The sequence below is a fragment of the Rhododendron vialii genome, chromosome 7a, assembly GCF_030253575.1.
Source record: "Rhododendron vialii isolate Sample 1 chromosome 7a, ASM3025357v1".
NCBI classification, from domain to species: domain Eukaryota; kingdom Viridiplantae; phylum Streptophyta; class Magnoliopsida; order Ericales; family Ericaceae; genus Rhododendron; species Rhododendron vialii.
In genome coordinates, this window is record NC_080563.1 from 10660199 (window position 1) to 10676958 (window position 16760).

The 16760-nt window shown below is 42.5% G+C and overlaps 3 protein-coding genes across 3 annotated transcripts; all 3 read left to right on the forward strand.

Annotated features, from left to right (window-relative positions):
- Nucleotides 1-9021: 9021 nt before the first annotated feature.
- LOC131332638 (uncharacterized) lies at nt 9022-10194 on the forward strand. The gene has a single exon (XM_058366934.1). The coding sequence runs from the start codon at nt 9022-9024 to the stop codon at nt 10192-10194; it is 1173 nt and encodes a 390-aa protein (XP_058222917.1).
- A 74-nt stretch (nt 10195-10268) lies between these two features.
- On the forward strand, nt 10269-11228 carry LOC131332639 (uncharacterized). Its single transcript, XM_058366935.1, has 2 exons — nt 10269-10911; nt 10984-11228. The coding sequence occupies exons 1-2, from the start codon at nt 10269-10271 to the stop codon at nt 11226-11228; spliced, it is 888 nt and encodes a 295-aa protein (XP_058222918.1).
- Nucleotides 11229-11231: 3 nt separating this feature from the next.
- LOC131332640 (uncharacterized) lies at nt 11232-12736 on the forward strand. Its single transcript, XM_058366936.1, has 3 exons — nt 11232-12169; nt 12268-12358; nt 12428-12736. Exons 1-3 carry the CDS (start codon nt 11232-11234, stop codon nt 12734-12736), a joined length of 1338 nt encoding a protein of 445 aa, XP_058222919.1.
- Nucleotides 12737-16760: the final 4024 nt, after the last annotated feature.

Genomic DNA, 16760 nt, shown 5'->3' on the forward strand with positions numbered 1-16760 from the left:
AATAGGATGCCTATTTAATTTTTTGAAAAGAAAATACTACTAAATTATTTGGACTATTTATCTTTTTGTCTTTGCTTTCCTAGTTCATTCACAAAATGAAGGCCTCTCTTCAAGCCTAACCCCATTTCATTTCGAACTCTTAAAACTTTCCCCAGGGCCAAAGTTGAATCCCAATTCATGATTTCCTCGTTCATTCTTATACCTTGTGACGATGAAATCTTTGTAATGACTCTGTGCTTTTGAAATAAAATTGCTTCTTGCTCAAAAAGAAGAAAAACAAAAAAAAAAGCCCGAAAATCGCCGGTCTCGAGTTGCAAGTGGAGATGCATTCTTATCGCTAAAATTTTGTTATGGGCCACCGTTCACGACTCGTTAGTGTTCTAAAATGCAGCACACAAGGAAATTCTGGATTTTGAAAATTTTCCATCAAGCTTTCATTATGAAACGAATAAGTTTTTGGGTGCAAACTGGGTACTACGTGGCGATACTCTATCTCCTGTTTCCTTCTGCTCAGATCTAGACTGTCCAAAACATGTTTGGACGGCTCGGATGGACTGCTGGGTACCACGTGGATTATACCCGATTTGCACCCATCTCCATGAAACGAGACTGTATTACAAGTTTGTTCAAATATTGAAAAATAATGTCTGATAAACAATAATGTAATCACCCAATAAATCTAAGGATGCAAATGGAACAGTATAACAAGGAATATATATTCAAAATCATATGCCACCTTTTCCTTAGGCCCTGTCGGATCTCTATGCACACAACTTTAAAACACAATTCCAGATACAGTTGTATCTGCGCCTATTAAAAGCACAAGAACACGTGCACACGCATCCAATGGTTTCAGACACAATTTCGTCCATCGTTATGTTTTAAAGTTGTGCACGTAGAGTTTCATTTTTCTTTTTCTTTTTCTGACTAACGGAGTACCCTAACCTAATACTAGGACAGTAAACAACCAAGAAACCAACATTCCTAAGCCAAAGAAAGAACGCAAAACAAAAACATCGATTGTTCCGAATCCCAGTGAAACCCAATCTCGTCTCCTTCTTTCAACCCCCTCCTCCTGACGAACTGGGTCACCCAGTTGTTGGTGAAAACAAAGCTCCCACTGGACCTCCACTTTTTGAACACCAACTCGTGCACGGTATCTGTGTTTATATCCAACACACTCACCCTCAGACCGTGGTCTGTTTCCATGACTGCAGTCCTCTGCGCCGCACCCCACTTGCTGAGTATGTGCTCCTGAACCACGCTCGTCTTCAACATCAGCCTGCACAGGTCGTTCACGTCGCTGCTCGTCAGAGTTTTCTTGATGTTCCAGTCAAAGCTGCCGGGTGTCATCAGCACCAGAGACAGCACCAGCGGCGGCCCCCCCGGTCTCCTTGCAGCAGTACTCTTCTTTTCTTGCGGTTCTTGGTGCCGGGCGTAAATGGCTTCTTGATTGAAACGCGAGAGGAAATCAAGAAAAGGAAGTGGTTGTGGTTCTTGGCCCCGGGCGTAAACGGCTTCTTGATTGAAACGCGAGAGGTTATCAAGAAAACGAAATGGAATTCGCACATCTCGGTGTTTGTTGTTGTTGTCGTGGTCGTCCATCGCGTTGGATTGAAGGAGGTTTGGGTTGCGAAGAAGAGGAGGGTCATCAAGCCTTACGCCAAAGAGATATGTTGCCATTGATCGATGAAGTAATGGAAAAGAAAAATCTGAGTAGAATGTATAATAATCGGTAAAGAGGAACAAGCCGTAGAAAAGACGTAGGTGCATGTGATTATATATAGAGGTGGGAAATCAGACTGTCAATAGGAAGTGGAAAAACTGGAGTGTTAGTTTGGGATTGGGATAAGCTACACTTGACACTCACGAAATATTTTCTATAAATAATAAAAATAATTCGTTTGACAAACTAAAATAATTCGGGCCATAAGGCTCCGTTTGTTTTGATGTAATAAAATGTTTTTTTTAGAAAACAGATATTAAACTTTTATCTTTCAGTATTTGATTGGCACGCAAAAAATATTTTCTAAAATAATGGTTATCCAAATGTCTTGGGCAAATTTTTTTTTTTTTTGGTGTTTGGTTGTTATTTGAGAAATCATAAAAAAGAAGAAGGGGGGCCACGAAATAATAAAATGTCGGTGGCATCATTTTCAAAAATCGATCAAATAGTACAGAGAGAGATCTTAGAATAAGGGAATTGAACTTGGGTTAGAGGAAACTGAGCTGTGAAAATTTAAGAGTAAGTTATTTCCATCTAATTAATGAAATTTTTTTTCTTATTTTTTATACAACCAAACACCGAAAAATAGATAAAATATTTTACACTCAAACAAACAGAGCCTGAGTGTATGTACCATGGGTACACACTATTCGTAACTAATGTTATATAAAGTCGTAATAAATGAACCTAGAAAATTCATATAAAATCAAACTACAAAAATGCATAACGATTGAATTATAAAATTCGTAACTAACGAAAAATATGCAATTTTGTCTCTCTCTTTTTCAACAGTGCATGTATAACGACATTAAAACAATTTGTCACAATGCCGATATATGTAACAATGATCAATTTGTTGTAAATTCTCGACCAAAATGTGTTTTTTTTTTAAACTTGGTCAAATTTAAAAAAGGAGGCCCCTAAGAGCAGGATGCTGGGAGTGTGCTGCACAGCTACGTGCTGTGCAGCGTGCTGTGCGGCCGCCGGTGCCGCTTGCCGGCATCGGCCTGACGATCGGAGACGTCCACTGCGTAGAGCTCGTCGAGTACTACAAGTGTACCCAAAATCAACTCATCGAAACACATATAATTCGAAAAGAATGGATTCAGTGGTTTTGATCCAGTGTTTCGTATCCATTAAGATTCATTTTTTTCCAAGTTATATGTATTCCGATGAAGTACTTAACAATATTTGATCTGGTTGATTTTTGGTACACTTGTAATACTCGACGAGCTCTACGCAGTAGACGTCTCCGATCGTCAGGCCGATGCCGGCAATCGGCACCGACGGCCGCACAGCACGCTGCACAGCACGTAGGCTTGCAGCACACTCCCTGCTTCCCTAAGAGCATCTCCAACTGCCTAAGCAGATGGAGTTTTTCGCTAAGAGGGGAGTTCAAGCACCGAAAAGGCAGACCTAGCAGCCTCGCTTCACGGTCGTCAATTTGGCGTTCCGCTACAGTAACTTGCTCGTCCGAGCTAGGTACTGTAGCACTCGGTTGGTCCCCTCTCTCTCTCTCCCTTGCCTTCACAACCACCAGATCTGGCCGTTGTCGGTGTTGTTTGGCTTCGACGAGGGTTAAGAAAGGATACCCCTTCTCTATCTTCTCTTCTTCTTCTATGATATGGGTGCAATATTCTGAAAATTACTCGATTGTGGGTTGCAATTTTTGAGATTTCCAGTGGGTTTCTGAAAAATTACTCGATTGTGGGTTGCAATTTTTGAGATTTCAAGTTTGTTTTTGAAAAATTAGCAATTGTGGGTGGCAATTTTTCAGATTTCCAGTGGATTGCAATTTTCTTGGAGCAGAGAGAGAGAGAGTGAGAGAGGTATGGCTAGTGGTGGTTGCTATAGAGGTGCCGGAGTTGGTCGCGGTGAAGAGGTGTCGTCGGGTTTTTGTTTCTTTTTTGTTTTGTACTATTATTGTTTATTATCACATCCAACATTTGGAGTTCTGTTCTGAAAGTGTGAGCCGGAGAAACAGAAAGAAAATTTGTGGGAGACAATGGGTTTTGGGCCCTCTTTTTTTCTTTTCTTTTTTATCAAAAGAAGTTTTGCTTAGGCTATTGGGAGCTCTATGGATCTAGTGGCTAGCCATAATGAAAAATTGCATTTTTCCTTGCTTAAATAGCTAGGGACTGCTAGAGATGCTCTAATGCCACTATGAAAAACTTATGGACCACCCACTTTTAGTTAAAAGGACATAATTATGCCTTTTATGAGATTTAAGCTTCAATTCTTCTTTTACTTGAGCATTGAGCTTTTTTTGAAATGTTTTACTACCCGGTTTAGGTTTTCTTACCATTGATTAGTTTTTGAATTAGATCGTATTTTATCAATACAAATTTGGTGGATCAAATAATCGGAATCAGAAATCTTGCAGGACACTTCCTGTGGTGCACCCTATCGGGCACAATCATGACCGTCCACGAGTATTTTCAATGATCCGGATTTAAAAATGGACTCTTCCCATCTCCGGATCCAAAAGCACCAGCCATTTAACTAATGTCATTGTCTAGGGTGCCAAAATTTGGAGGGCTAGCTTTAAAGACTATGTTGTATTTTCAAAATCTAACTAGTTTCCTAAAACTGTCTATGTTGAAATAAAATGGCTCAATTGGCGGAAAATCTTTTGCATTTCAATTATGTAGGTTAATGTTGGAATATTTCTTAATTGCTTTCTTGGTCACTTAAATGCATAATTAAAAAGTCCCAAATGCAAGGGCAAGTTTGGTCGCTGGACAGTATAACAAGGAATATATATTCAAAATCATATGCCACCTTTTCGTTAGGTCCTATCGGATCTCTACGCACACAACTTTAAAACACAACTCTGGATACAGCTATGTCTGCGCTTGTTAAAAGCACAAAAATACGTACAAACACATCCAACGGTTTCAGACACAATTTCGTCCCGCGTTATATTTTAAAATTGTGTACGTGGAGTTTCTGTTTTCTTTTTCTTTTTCTGACTAACGGAGTACCCTAACCTAATACTAGGACAGTAAACAATCAAGAAACCAACCAACATTCCTAAGCCAAAGAAAGAACGCAAAACAAAAACATCGATTGTTTCGAATCCCAGTGAAACCCAATCTCGTCTCCTTCTTTCAACCCCCTCCTCCTGACGAACTGGGTCACCCAGTTGTTGGTGAAAACAAAGCTCCCACAGGACCTCCACTTCTTGAACACCAACTCGTGCACGGTATCTGTGTTTATATCCAACACACTCACCCTCAGACCGTGTTCTGTTTCCATGACTGCAGTCCTCTGCGCCGCACCCCACTTGCTGAGTATGTGCTCCTGAACCACGCTCGTCTTCAACATCAGCCTGCACAGGTCGTTCACGTCGCTGCTCGTCAGAGTTTTCTTGATGTTCCAGTCAAAGCTGCCGGGTGTCATCAGCACCAGAGACAGCACCAGCGGCGGCCCCCCCGGTCTCCTTGCACTACTCTTCTTTTCTTGCGGTTCTTGGTGCCGGGCATAAACGGCTTCTTGATTGAAACGCGAGAGGAAATCATAAAAAGGAAGTGGTTGTGGTTCTTGGTGCCGGGCGTAAACGGCTTCTTGATTGAAAAGCGAGAGGCTATCAAGAAAACGAAATGGAATTCGCACATCTCGGTGTTTGTTGTTGTTGTTGTGGTCGTCCATCGCGTTGGATTGAAGGAGGTTTGAGTTGCGAAGAAGAGGAGGGTCATCAAGCCTTACGCCAAAGAGATATGTTGCCATTGATCGATGAAGTAATGGAAAAGAAAAATCTGAGTAGAATGTATAATAATCGGTAAAGAAGAACAAGCCGTAGAAAAGACGTAGGTGCATGTGATTATATATAGAGGTGGGAAATCAGACTGTCAATAGGAAGGGGAAAAACTGGAGTGTTGATAAGTTTGGGATTGGGATAAGCTACACTTGACACTCACGAAATATTTTCTATAAATAATAAAAATAATTCGTTTGACAAACTAAAATAATTCGGACCATAAGGCTCCGTTTGTTTTGATGTAATAAAATGTTTTTTGTAGAAAACAGATTTTAAACTTTTATCTTTCGGTATTTGATTGGCACGCAAAAAATATTTTCTAAAATAATGGTTATCCAAATGTCTTGGGCAATTTTTTTTTATTTTTTTTGGTGTTTGGTTGACATTTGAGAAATCATAAAAAAAAAAGGGGCCACAAAATAATCAAATGTCGGTGCAATCATTTTCAAAAATCGACCAAATAGTACAGAGAGAGATCTTAGAATAAGGGAATTGAACTTGGGTTAGAGGAAACTGAGCTGTGAAAATTTAAGAGTAAATTATTTCCATCTAATTAATGAATTTTTTTTTCTTATTTTTTATACAACCAAATACCGAAAAATAGGTAAAATATTTTACACTCAAACAAACAGAGCCTGACTGTATGTACCATGGGTACACACTATTCGTATCGTAACTAATGTTATATAAAGTCGTAATAAATGAACCTAGAAAATTTATATAAAATCAAACTACAAAAATGCATAACGATTGAATTATAAAATGGAAAAATCTAAAATCAGCGCACTGGACTAACAATAAAAAGTGTGAATGTATATTAAAAAGTGTAAAAAAATATATAAAAATATGTGTTTTCCTTATTCTCTTGTGTGCTTATTATCAACCCAATGGGCTGATAATAGAAAGACCGTTATAAAATTCGTAACTAACGAAAAATATGCAATTTTTTCTCTCTTTTTCAACAGTGCATGTATAACGACATTAAAACAATTTGTCACAATGCCGATATATGTAACAATGATCAATTTGTTGTAAATTGTCGACCAAAATGTGTTTTTTTGTTAAACTTGGTCAAATTTAAAAAAGGAGGCCCCTAAGAGCAGGATGCTGGGAGTGTGCTGCACAGTTACGTGTTGTGCGGCCGTTGGTGCCGCTTGCCGGCATCAGCCTGACGATCGGAGACGTCCACTGCATAGAGCTCGTCGAGTACTACAAGTGTACCAAAAATCAACTCATCGGAACACATATAATTCGAAAAGAATGGATTCAGTGGTTTTGATCCAGTTTTTCGTATCCATTAAGATTCATTTTTTTCCAAATTATATGTATTCCGATGAAGTACTTAACAATATTTGATCTGGTTGATTTTTGGTACACTTGTAGTACTCGACGAGCTCTACACAATAGACGTCTCCGATCGTCAGGCCGATGCCGGCAATCGGCATCGGCGGCCGCACAGCACGCTGATACACACACAAGATTGTAAGATCTTGGGTGCTCAAATCCTCCAATTTGCAATGTTTCTATGTTCATTTGATCGCTAAAGTCAAATTTTGCACGTAAGGTGTTTTGCTGAGGCTTTCAGGTTAAACGAGCGATTAAGGCGATTTTGCGTGCCAAAGGACATTTGGATAGTTCATTGGTGTCCAACCACTCGATTCCATAGAAGTGGTGCCGCCAAATCCTTGGACCTTGCGACAAAGTTTTATATGAAGCTCAACCAGTTCAGCAAGCTTGATTTTCAGTTCTGCAACAATGTTATCGATTACTAGGACAAATGTTATCGATAACATTGCCCCAATCCTGTTCTGCCAAGCACTCTTGAACCCAAGTTATCGATTACTATTTCCAAGTAATCGATACCTTTTTCACCATTTCGGTCCAGAATTTGTCCAGAAGCAAGGAGATCGATAACTCTTGTTCAAGGTTATCGATAACATTGTGACCTTGGGTGCCTATTAGAGTATTGTTATCGATAACAATCCCTATGTTATCGATAACCTTTTGTCCGTGAAGATATTTTTCTTACTTTTTCAGACTTTCCACTTATGGAAACTTTCTTTTTATGGGTTACTTTTTGGGGTTTTTCCTGACTTTTGAGGAGAGAGAAAGTCCTTTGTGTATAAATAGGACCTCCCCTCTCCCTCTTTATCTATCTAGGTCTTTACACTTTTAGTTTTTCCCCATTAATGTCTTCTTAATCTTTCAAGTTATAATTTCTCAAGAACAATTAAGGTATTTGCGTTACGTTAATTTGTCGTGTATTAAAGTTGTTCGTATGCTTTGGATCCTTTATAAAATTAAGTTTATTTCCGTTCTTATCGGTTACTCATGTTTATCATTCCTTCCATGCCTTCTAGTCTTCTTAATATGCATGAGTAGTTGATTAGGCTTGGCTACGGAGTGATTAACGTCATGTGACTTTGGTTAATCTTGCCTTTCTCAACTTAAGACTTGAGGTTTGGTTTGGAAATGTGAGTGGTTCGCCTTTTATGTAACAAAACTTGTCGATGTTAATCTCCGGTGATCATGTGCTCGTTCACATGGTTCCGTGAGCTATGTCTCGCCTTGTGTTTGCCAAAAGAACCGAAGAACTTGCTCGCTTTCCAAACCATGCTTCTAGTTCTTAACCTTGATATTTAGTTTGAATGCAAGTCTTGGCGTTGTTAATCTCCGGTGATCATGTGCTCGCTCACATGGTTCCGTGAGCTATGTCACGCCTTGTGTTTAGCTTGTTATTCAAACTCAATATCAAGTCTAACTATTTTCATAGCTAAATCTTCCGGTTGATAGCCTATGCCGTGTGATTCAACCGTGTTTTCGTTGAGATTGGTTAGTTGGCCTAAGTTACAGGCGTTAAGAACTCTAACGCCTTGCCGCTTGTTTAATCTAGTTAAAACTCTTTTCTAGTCTTTTTCACAAGAGCATTTTACACCCTTTAAAGCAAAACCAAAAGTTGACCGTCTAAACGCCGTAAACCCTTACATCTAAAAATCCTAGCAAGCTGTAAAGACCATCTCTGTGGGAACGATTCCGGACTTCCGGATATTATGCTGACAATGACCTAACCCTACGCTCGGGGTAAATCAACCTATTTCAACGGTTAGGTTGGGACGAAGCATATTTTGGCGCCGTTGCCGGGGATCTTTCTTATATAGCTTATTAGGAGGTTCGACAAACCATTGTAAGTATTTCATTTAATTTTCCTTTGTGCATTGCATACTAATTCTAGTGGATACCTCTAACCGATCATACTATTAGCTTGAGGTGTAACGAAACTAGTGTTGGTATCTATTGCCTTTTGTTTTCTTTTCTTGCATACATATATATATTGAGGCGGCGACATAACCCCTCCAGTCTGTTTTTCTTATTGCAGAGCGGTTCCATAGTTCTTAATCGTTAAAAGCAGAGGTTCATGCTTGTGGTTTATCGTAGTCCTCGCTCTAGCTCGCCACCTCGCGTAAGAAGCAGAAATCTCCGAGCTCACTCTCCACCAAGTAGATATTCTCGGCCGTATTCTCCGTCAAGAACATCAATGGCAGATGAGGAAGTTGCTCCGGTAAGGACTCTTCAGGACTATTTGAATCCGGAACGGGTCACTCAATTGTCACCGATAGTTTTTCCACGACCCACCACTGTTGCAAACACATTCGTGTTCAAATCAGACTATCATCGTTGCATTCCATTCTTCCATGGTATGGAGCGCGAGGATCCGTACCAACATATCCGAGAATTTGAGGAAGTTCTCCAATCGTTCGTTAGCGGGGAGGTGCTTCTCAACCAAGCAAGATTGAAGCTCTTCCCTTTCACTTTGAAGGATAAGGCTAAGACATGGTTTCACTCTTTGAAGCCTCAATCTTTGAACACATGGGGAGAAGTGCAAGATGTTTTTCACAAGAAATTCTTCCCAGCGAGCCGAACAAAGCTCTTGATGGATCAAATCCAGGGTTTCAAGCAACGTGAGGGTGAAGCTTTCCACCAGTATTGGGAGCGTTACAAGGACTTGCTTTCTACGGTTTCTCACCACAACTTCGCCTTGTATCAACTGATTCACTACTTTCATATGGGCTGCACGCAACAAAGCAAGCAACTGCTCGACACCATGTGCTCCGGAGGATTTATGAATAAGTCACCCGATGATGGTTGGGATTACTTAGATGAGTTGGCCAAGAAGTCTCTGACTTGGAATTATGAAGATGCTGGTGATAGAGCTATGGCTAGCCAAGGTCCCGGTGGCTCCGAAAAGTTCTCCATAAATGAGCACAATGCTATTGAAACACGGATGGAGCAACTAGCACAAAAGTTGGAAAAGTTGGAGTTGAAAGGGATAAAGGAAGTTAAGGCCGTGCGAGCGGTAGAGGAGATGTGTGCTATATGTGAAACATCGGGCCATTCCACCGACAATTGCTTGTCTATTCCCACTCTCAGGCAACAGTACAGTAACCTCAACCTCCCGCTCGAAGAAGTTAGTGCGGTGAACCAACGGTTTGAATCTTTTCCCCAAAACTTCAACCAAAGTCAACGACAACATCCGGGATTCCGTTGGAACAATCAGATCGAAGGCGACCATCTCAAGCACCTCCTGGTTCTCAAATGCAACCATGGCGGCCTGCTCAAGGCCAAGGGCAGCCTCGTTTTCCACAAGGGTCGCCAGATTTCGCACCATCCGGCCCGTTTCAAGGATCTAACCAATATCAACCCCCGCTAAGGCCATCTTTGGAGGATACTCTCCAAACCTTCATGCAAGCTCAATCGAATTACAATGAAAATAACACCCAGATGATGGGGGAGTTGAAGAACCAAATGGAAAAGATAACCACATCTATAGGGCTTTTCCAACAAGAAAGGGGCAAGTTTCCGACCCAGCCACAAGCCAATCCACAAGGTCAACTTCTCATTGGTAGTTCTTTGGGGCCTCCGCTCGAGCAAGCTCAAGCGATCATCACTTTGAGGAGTGGCAAGGCCGTTGACAATCTAGTTGTCAATCCGCCGGCTACACCTAGTCTCGAGCCATCATCGACATCAACAGGTTCTACTCCAACGGAGGAACGTATCGAGCAAGCTCCGGAGGAAGACAGGGAATCTCCCGTTCAAGTTTCAAAGGAGGCCGACACCCCTCCAAGCCCACAAGTCTTTCCCTTTCCTGCACCCTATCCTTCTCGACTGAAAAAACCGATTTCTCCATCTAAGGAAGCTGATATACTCGACGTGTTCAAAAAGGTCAATGTGAACATTCCTTTGATGGATGCTATCAAGCAAATTCCTTCTTATGCCAAGTTCTTGAAAGATCTATGCACTCAGAAGCGCAAGCTTAATGTGCACAAGAAGGTGCTCCTCACCGAGCAAGTTAGCCAAATTTTCCAAGCGAATCTGGCACCTAAATACAAAGACCCCGGATGTCCTACAATTGCAATTACTATTGGGGGTAAGTGAGTAGAGCAAGCCCTTTTGGATTTAGGTGCAAGTGTAAATTTGCTACCTGATTCGGTGTATCAAGAGTTGGGTTTGGGGGAGATGAAGCCTACGCGGGTTACTTTTCAATTGGCGGATAGGAGTGTCCGAATTCCTCGTGGTATGGTGGAAGATGTTTTGGTCCAAGTTGATCAATTTGTATATCCGGTGGATTTTGTTGTCTTGGATACTTGTCCGTCGTCTTCATCACCATTGTCTACGCCTGTTATCCTTGGGCGGCCGTTTTTAGCAACCTCGGATGCCGTAATCAACTGTCGGAATGGACTATAGAACATGTCTTTTGGCAACATGAAGATGGAGGTTAATATGTTCAACGTTGGAGTTCAAAGGGGTGACGATGACGATTGCCAAAATGTCCATCTTGTGGATACGTTGGTTCAGGAGCATGTAGATGAATTCTTGGCCAAAGACTCTTTGGAGGTGGCTCTTACCTCCGAAGAGACCGCTTTTCTTGAATCCGACGAGATGGAATCTCTCTTTTCTTTACTTAACGAAGAAGATGGCGATGAGGAAATTTGTGGAGTTGCACCGTGGTTCCCAAAGTTTGAAGAGTTACCCCCTCTTGAGCGGAAAATAGTTTCGTCTAGTGTTGAGCCGCCTACTCTTGAGTTGAAAGCACTACCGGACACTTTGAAATATGCGTTCCTTGGCGAGAGCAATACCTTTCCGGTAGTAATATCGTCTTCCCTTGAGAAACTCCAAGAAGAGAAATTGTTGGTAGTTTTGCGAAGGCATACAAAGGCAATAGGTTGGACTATCGCAGATATTCAAGGCATCTCTCCTTCTCTATGCTCTCATCACATTTACTTGGAGGAGGATGTCAAACCGTCGCGCCAACCTCAACGCCGGCTCAATCCAATTATGAAAGATGTTGTTAGGGCGGAGATTCTTAAATTGCTTGACGTTGGGATTATCTATCCCATCTCCGATTCTAAATGGGTGAGCCCCATTCAAGTTGTCCCTAAAAAGGCGAGGGTGACCGTGGTGCCGAATGACAAAGGTGAGCCCGTTCCGACCCGTGTCACTACCGGGTGGCGGGTATGCATAGACTATCGCAAGTTGAATGCAAGCACACGCAAAGATCACTTTCCTCTCCCCTTCATTGATCAAATTTTGGAGAGAGTAGCCGGTCATGCCTTTTACTGTTTCCATGATGGTTATTCAGGCTATAACCAAATAGAAGTGGCCTTGTCCGACCAAGAGAAAACGACGTTCACATGCCCATTCGGGACCTTTGCTTATAGACGCATGCCATTCGGCTTGTGTAATGCTCCCGGTACCTTTTCAAGATGTATGTGGGAATTTTCAGCGATATGGTCAAGAAAATTGTTGAAGTCTTCGTGGATGACTTCTCCGTGTTTGGCAACTCTTTTGAGTCATGTCTTGCCAACTTGGAGAAGGTCTTAACAAGATGCGAGGAGAAAAATTTGGTTCTCAACTGGGAGTAGTGCCATTTTATGGTCACTCAGGGGATTGTGCTCGGGCATATCGTATCGGCCAAGGGTATCGAGGTAGACAAAGCCAAAATTGACCTTATCTCCAATCTCCCTACTCCGAAGTTCATTAAAGACATTCGCTCCTTCCTTGGCCATGCCGGTTTTTATCGGCGCTTCATCAAGGATTTTAGCGCCATCTCAAGACCGCTTTGCCACCTTTTATCCAAAGATGTTCCCTTTGAATGGACTGCTGCATGTGAGCTGGCGTTCAATAGCTCAAAGCTAGTCTCACCACGCTGCCCATTGTTCAAACGCCCGATTGGAATCTTCCATTTGAATTGATGTGCGATGCAAGTGATTATGCCGTCGGGGCCGTTCTTGGCCAAAGGAAGGACAAGCATCCGTGGGTGATTTATTATGCAAGCAAGACATTGAATGATGCTCAAATGAACTACTCCACTACGGAGAAGGAACTTCTTGCTATAGTGTTTGCCTTGGATAAGTTTCGTTCTTACTTAGTTGGTGCCCCAATCACAATTTACACTGACCACTCGGCACTGAAATACTTGTTCACTAAGCAGGATGCAAAGGCACGTTTGATTCGGTGGATCCTTCTGTTGCAGGAATTTGACATCACCATCAAAGATAAGAAAGGGGTAGAAAACGTGGTGGCCGATCATTTGTCACGCTTGGATTTTGAAGACCGTACTTCTCACATACCCATTGGAGACACTTTTCCCGATGAGCAGCTTTTCAGTGTATCCCAAGCCCCGTGGTTTGCTGACATTGTCAATTACTTGGTTACGGGTTTGATTCCACCACATTGGTTCTTTCATGAGCGCCGGCGATTCCTTACCGAAGTGAAACACTTTTCTTATGATGATCCATATTTGTTCAAATACTGTCCCGACCAGATCATTCGCCGGTGTGTTCCTGATTCTGACCAACGTGGAATCCTACAATTTTGCCATACCGAAGCATGTGGGGGGCATTTTTCTGCAAGGAAGACCACCGCCAAGATCCAACAATGTGGTTTTTACTGGCCAACTTTGAACCAAGATGCTTATGCCTTTTGCAAATCGTGTGACCATTGCCAACAGTTGGGCAGCTTGACCCGGAGGAATGAAATGCCCCAAGCCAAGTTTCTTGTGGTAAAGGTATTTGACTGTTGGGGTATCGACTTTATGGGACCGTTTCCGATGTCTTTTGGCAACTTGTATATTCTCTTGGCGGTGGATTATGTGTCAAGATGGGTTGAGGCCATTGCAACTCGTACAAATGATCACAAAGTAGTGCTTGACTTTCTTAAGGAGCATATCTTGTCTCGATTTGGGGTCCCTCGTGCCATCATTAGCGACCAAGGTTCTCATTTTTGCAACCGACCATTCACCGCCTTGATGATGAAATATGGTATAACGCACAAGGTCTCCCTCGCATATCATCCTCAAACCAACGGTCAAGCCGAGCTCGCCAACCGTGAGGTAAAACGTATTCTTGAGAAAACGGTAAATCCCAATCGGAAGGATTGGTCTTTAAGATTGACTGATGCTCTTTGGGCGTATCGTACCGCATACAAGATTGTTTTGGGCGCTTCGCCCTATCGGCTTGTATATGGTAAGGCATGCCACCTTCCGGTAGAATTAGAGCACAAGGCATATTGGGCAATTAAGCAATTAAATTATCGTTTGCCCGATGCCGGAGTTCACCGTAAGCTCCAATTGAATGAGCTTGAGGAAATCCGTCGAGATGCATATGATAACACTAACATTTACAAGTCTAAGGTAAAGGATTTCCATGATAAGCACATTCAAAGAAATTTTTTTGAAGTTGGTCAAAAAGTTCTTTTATATAACTCCAAACTTCATCTTTTTCCGGGCAAGTTGCGTTCCCGTTGGATTGGCCCGTACATTGTGCATCACATTTTCCCGCATGGGGCCATTGAAGTTGTAAGTCCCGTGAATGGCAATATTTTTAAGGTCAATGGGCAAAGGCTTAAGCCATTTTTGGAAAACTTTTCGGTGCCGGAAATTGAGGAAGAATTGGTCGCACCGGTGTATTCGGTTGACCTTGTTGTTTGATTTGGCTGTTTTATTTATGTTTGCACGGGGAGCGAAAGCGTAACCGCTGAACTTAACTGTTTGTCGGACCCGGCCCCCGGGTAGGGGGTACCCTTCATTGACTTGGGTATATGTAGCTCCGCACGCCGCTACTGAAAAAATGATCGTGTGCCTAGCTCCGGTTAGTAAGGGCAACTTTAATATCAGTGACATAGGGCTTTCATTAGCTTTTCTGATAGGAGTAATTCACAGTGCACCACTCACATCTTCCAGATTAGCCCCAACGGGGGCGGTATAGATCTTAGGTTAGGCCTTGATATTCCCGTGCTCCATTATCGCACTTGGCTCTATCTTGTGCCTGCCTGGTTACGATCTTAGGGGACGCTGGACTTTATTGTTTGACGGAGTCCAGCTGTGACTTGGACGCTCCGAGCTCTGATATTAAATTCTGGAGTAGTGCTACATGTACCGACCTCCCCGGTACCGAAATCGTACCGCCGGCCGCCGGTGGGCCGTCTCCGGCCACCGGACGGCCGATCCGAGCCGTCCAAAAATTTTAAAAAAAAAAAACGAGGGGGCCTACGCGGGAATCAACGGCATCCGAGGTGTGTAAGGTGCTTGATCCGAGCACCCTTTTTTCGTGTATATATGTATATTCGCGGAATATACATATATACACGAAAAAAGGGTGCTCGGATCAAGCACCTTACACACCTCGGATGCCGTTGATTCCCGCGTAGGCCCCCTCGTTTTTTTTTTTTAAAATTTTTGGACGGCTCGGATCGGCCGTCCGGTGGCCGGAGACGGCCCACCGGCGGCCGGCGGTACGATTTCGGTACCGGGAGGTCGGTACCAATATCATTTCTGTAAATTCTGTATGTTTGTACATTTGTAAATATTGCTTTTATGTTTTGTTCTTATTTATTATGTTTCGGGATTTTCACACCAAGAGATTTCACTAATGCATCATTGCATCGGGCTTTCGTTAGTCCTTCTTTGTTGTAGTTCGCCGTTAATGATCCATGCTCACCAGATATGTCCCTATCGGGGGCAATTTAGGTCTTTGGGTGAGGCTTGATATTCCCGTGCTTTGGCGCTAGGCTCTGTCTTGTCTCACTTTGTTTCGATCATAGGGAACGCTGGGCTTAATTGCTTGGCGAGGTCAGGCGGTGAATTTTACTTCGAGCTTGATGTAACAAGTTTCGACGGTCTAGTATAGCCACCCGTGTTTTGTCTACTCGGTGAGACACGGGAAGAAAAGTATGACTCGTGAGATTGCATGAAAATTGGGTGGTGTTCTTTGATTTTTCATTTGTATATATGTTTGTTTGGCGCCCGGATAACACGAGCCGGGTGATTCTAATGTCATTTGCTTCTTAGTAGGTAGTTCGAGCTTCAGTCTTTTACAGGGTGTACATGCTACCGCACCAGCCTTGGTGGTTTGGATCTAACGTCGGAGTGAGTGAGGCATTCAGGAGCCCTAAGCATAGGTGCGATTACGCGTCGCGGTTGTTAGTCCAATAAAGCTTTGGCCATGATCCTGTGTGACTAGCTATGGTTCCGTTGGAAGAGCCGAAGGAGTTGACCTTGGAAGCAGTTCGGATGACTAAAGGAGGCAAGGACGCAAAAGCCTCCTACTTGGTCGAGGTATAAGGGGGTTGACATTCCCCCGTAGGTACGATCTTTTGTTCCTTTTTCCCTACTGTTGTTCTCCATGCTATGAGGGCATAGCATATTTTAAGTTGGGGGGAGGGACATAAATCGGATATTTATGTTTTACGCTTGTTGTTTAAAATTTTCATTTTCTTAGTAGTGCAATCCTTCCGTTATTACAAAGTTTGTGGATTGAAATAGCTTGGTGCATGCTCATTAAGTGGTATTTAGCAAGAGTTCGTTTTACGCAAATTTTATGTTTTGCAACTTGCATGAATGGACTAGGGTGGAATTCACGATATCTGAGTATGTTTTGATCAAGTTTTATCCATATCACATCCTCATTCCTTACATTCTTAGTTTAGGTAAATAATCTCATGGTATGCCTAAGTGTGCTTTGATGTCTTTATTGAATCGTTAAGGAATATATGGCGTACTTAGGAGGTGATACAAGGCATTCTTTTTGTGATTATACCACTTATGTGTCCCCTCGTCCTATCTTGTAGCCCAGTCCGTGTCCTCTTTTTTGTTCATTAACCTAGGAGACTGAATGCTTGGAGGGCTGTTGGAGGTTGTGTTCAATGTCAAGAAGCTGTTTTGGAGAATATGGGATGTGTCTGGTGGTTGGAAATGGAAAACATATGCAGAGCTGCTGT

Bases quoted from the DNA above. Each gene is read 5' to 3' on its own strand.
- LOC131332638 (XM_058366934.1), top strand. From the start codon at position 9,022: ATGGCAGATGAGGAAGTTGCTCCGGTAAGGACTCTTCAGGACTATTTG.
- LOC131332639 (XM_058366935.1), top strand. From the start codon at position 10,269: ATGGGGGAGTTGAAGAACCAAATGGAAAAGATAACCACATCTATAGGG. The intron at 10,912-10,983 runs GTAAGTGAGTAG...CGGTGTATCAAG, and splicing joins AATTGCAATTACTATTGGGG to AGTTGGGTTTGGGGGAGATG.
- LOC131332640 (XM_058366936.1), top strand. From the start codon at position 11,232: ATGTCTTTTGGCAACATGAAGATGGAGGTTAATATGTTCAACGTTGGA. The intron at 12,170-12,267 runs GTTCACATGCCC...GGGAATTTTCAG, and splicing joins TCCGACCAAGAGAAAACGAC to CGATATGGTCAAGAAAATTG. The intron at 12,359-12,427 runs GTCTTAACAAGA...ATGGTCACTCAG, and splicing joins GTCTTGCCAACTTGGAGAAG to GGGATTGTGCTCGGGCATAT.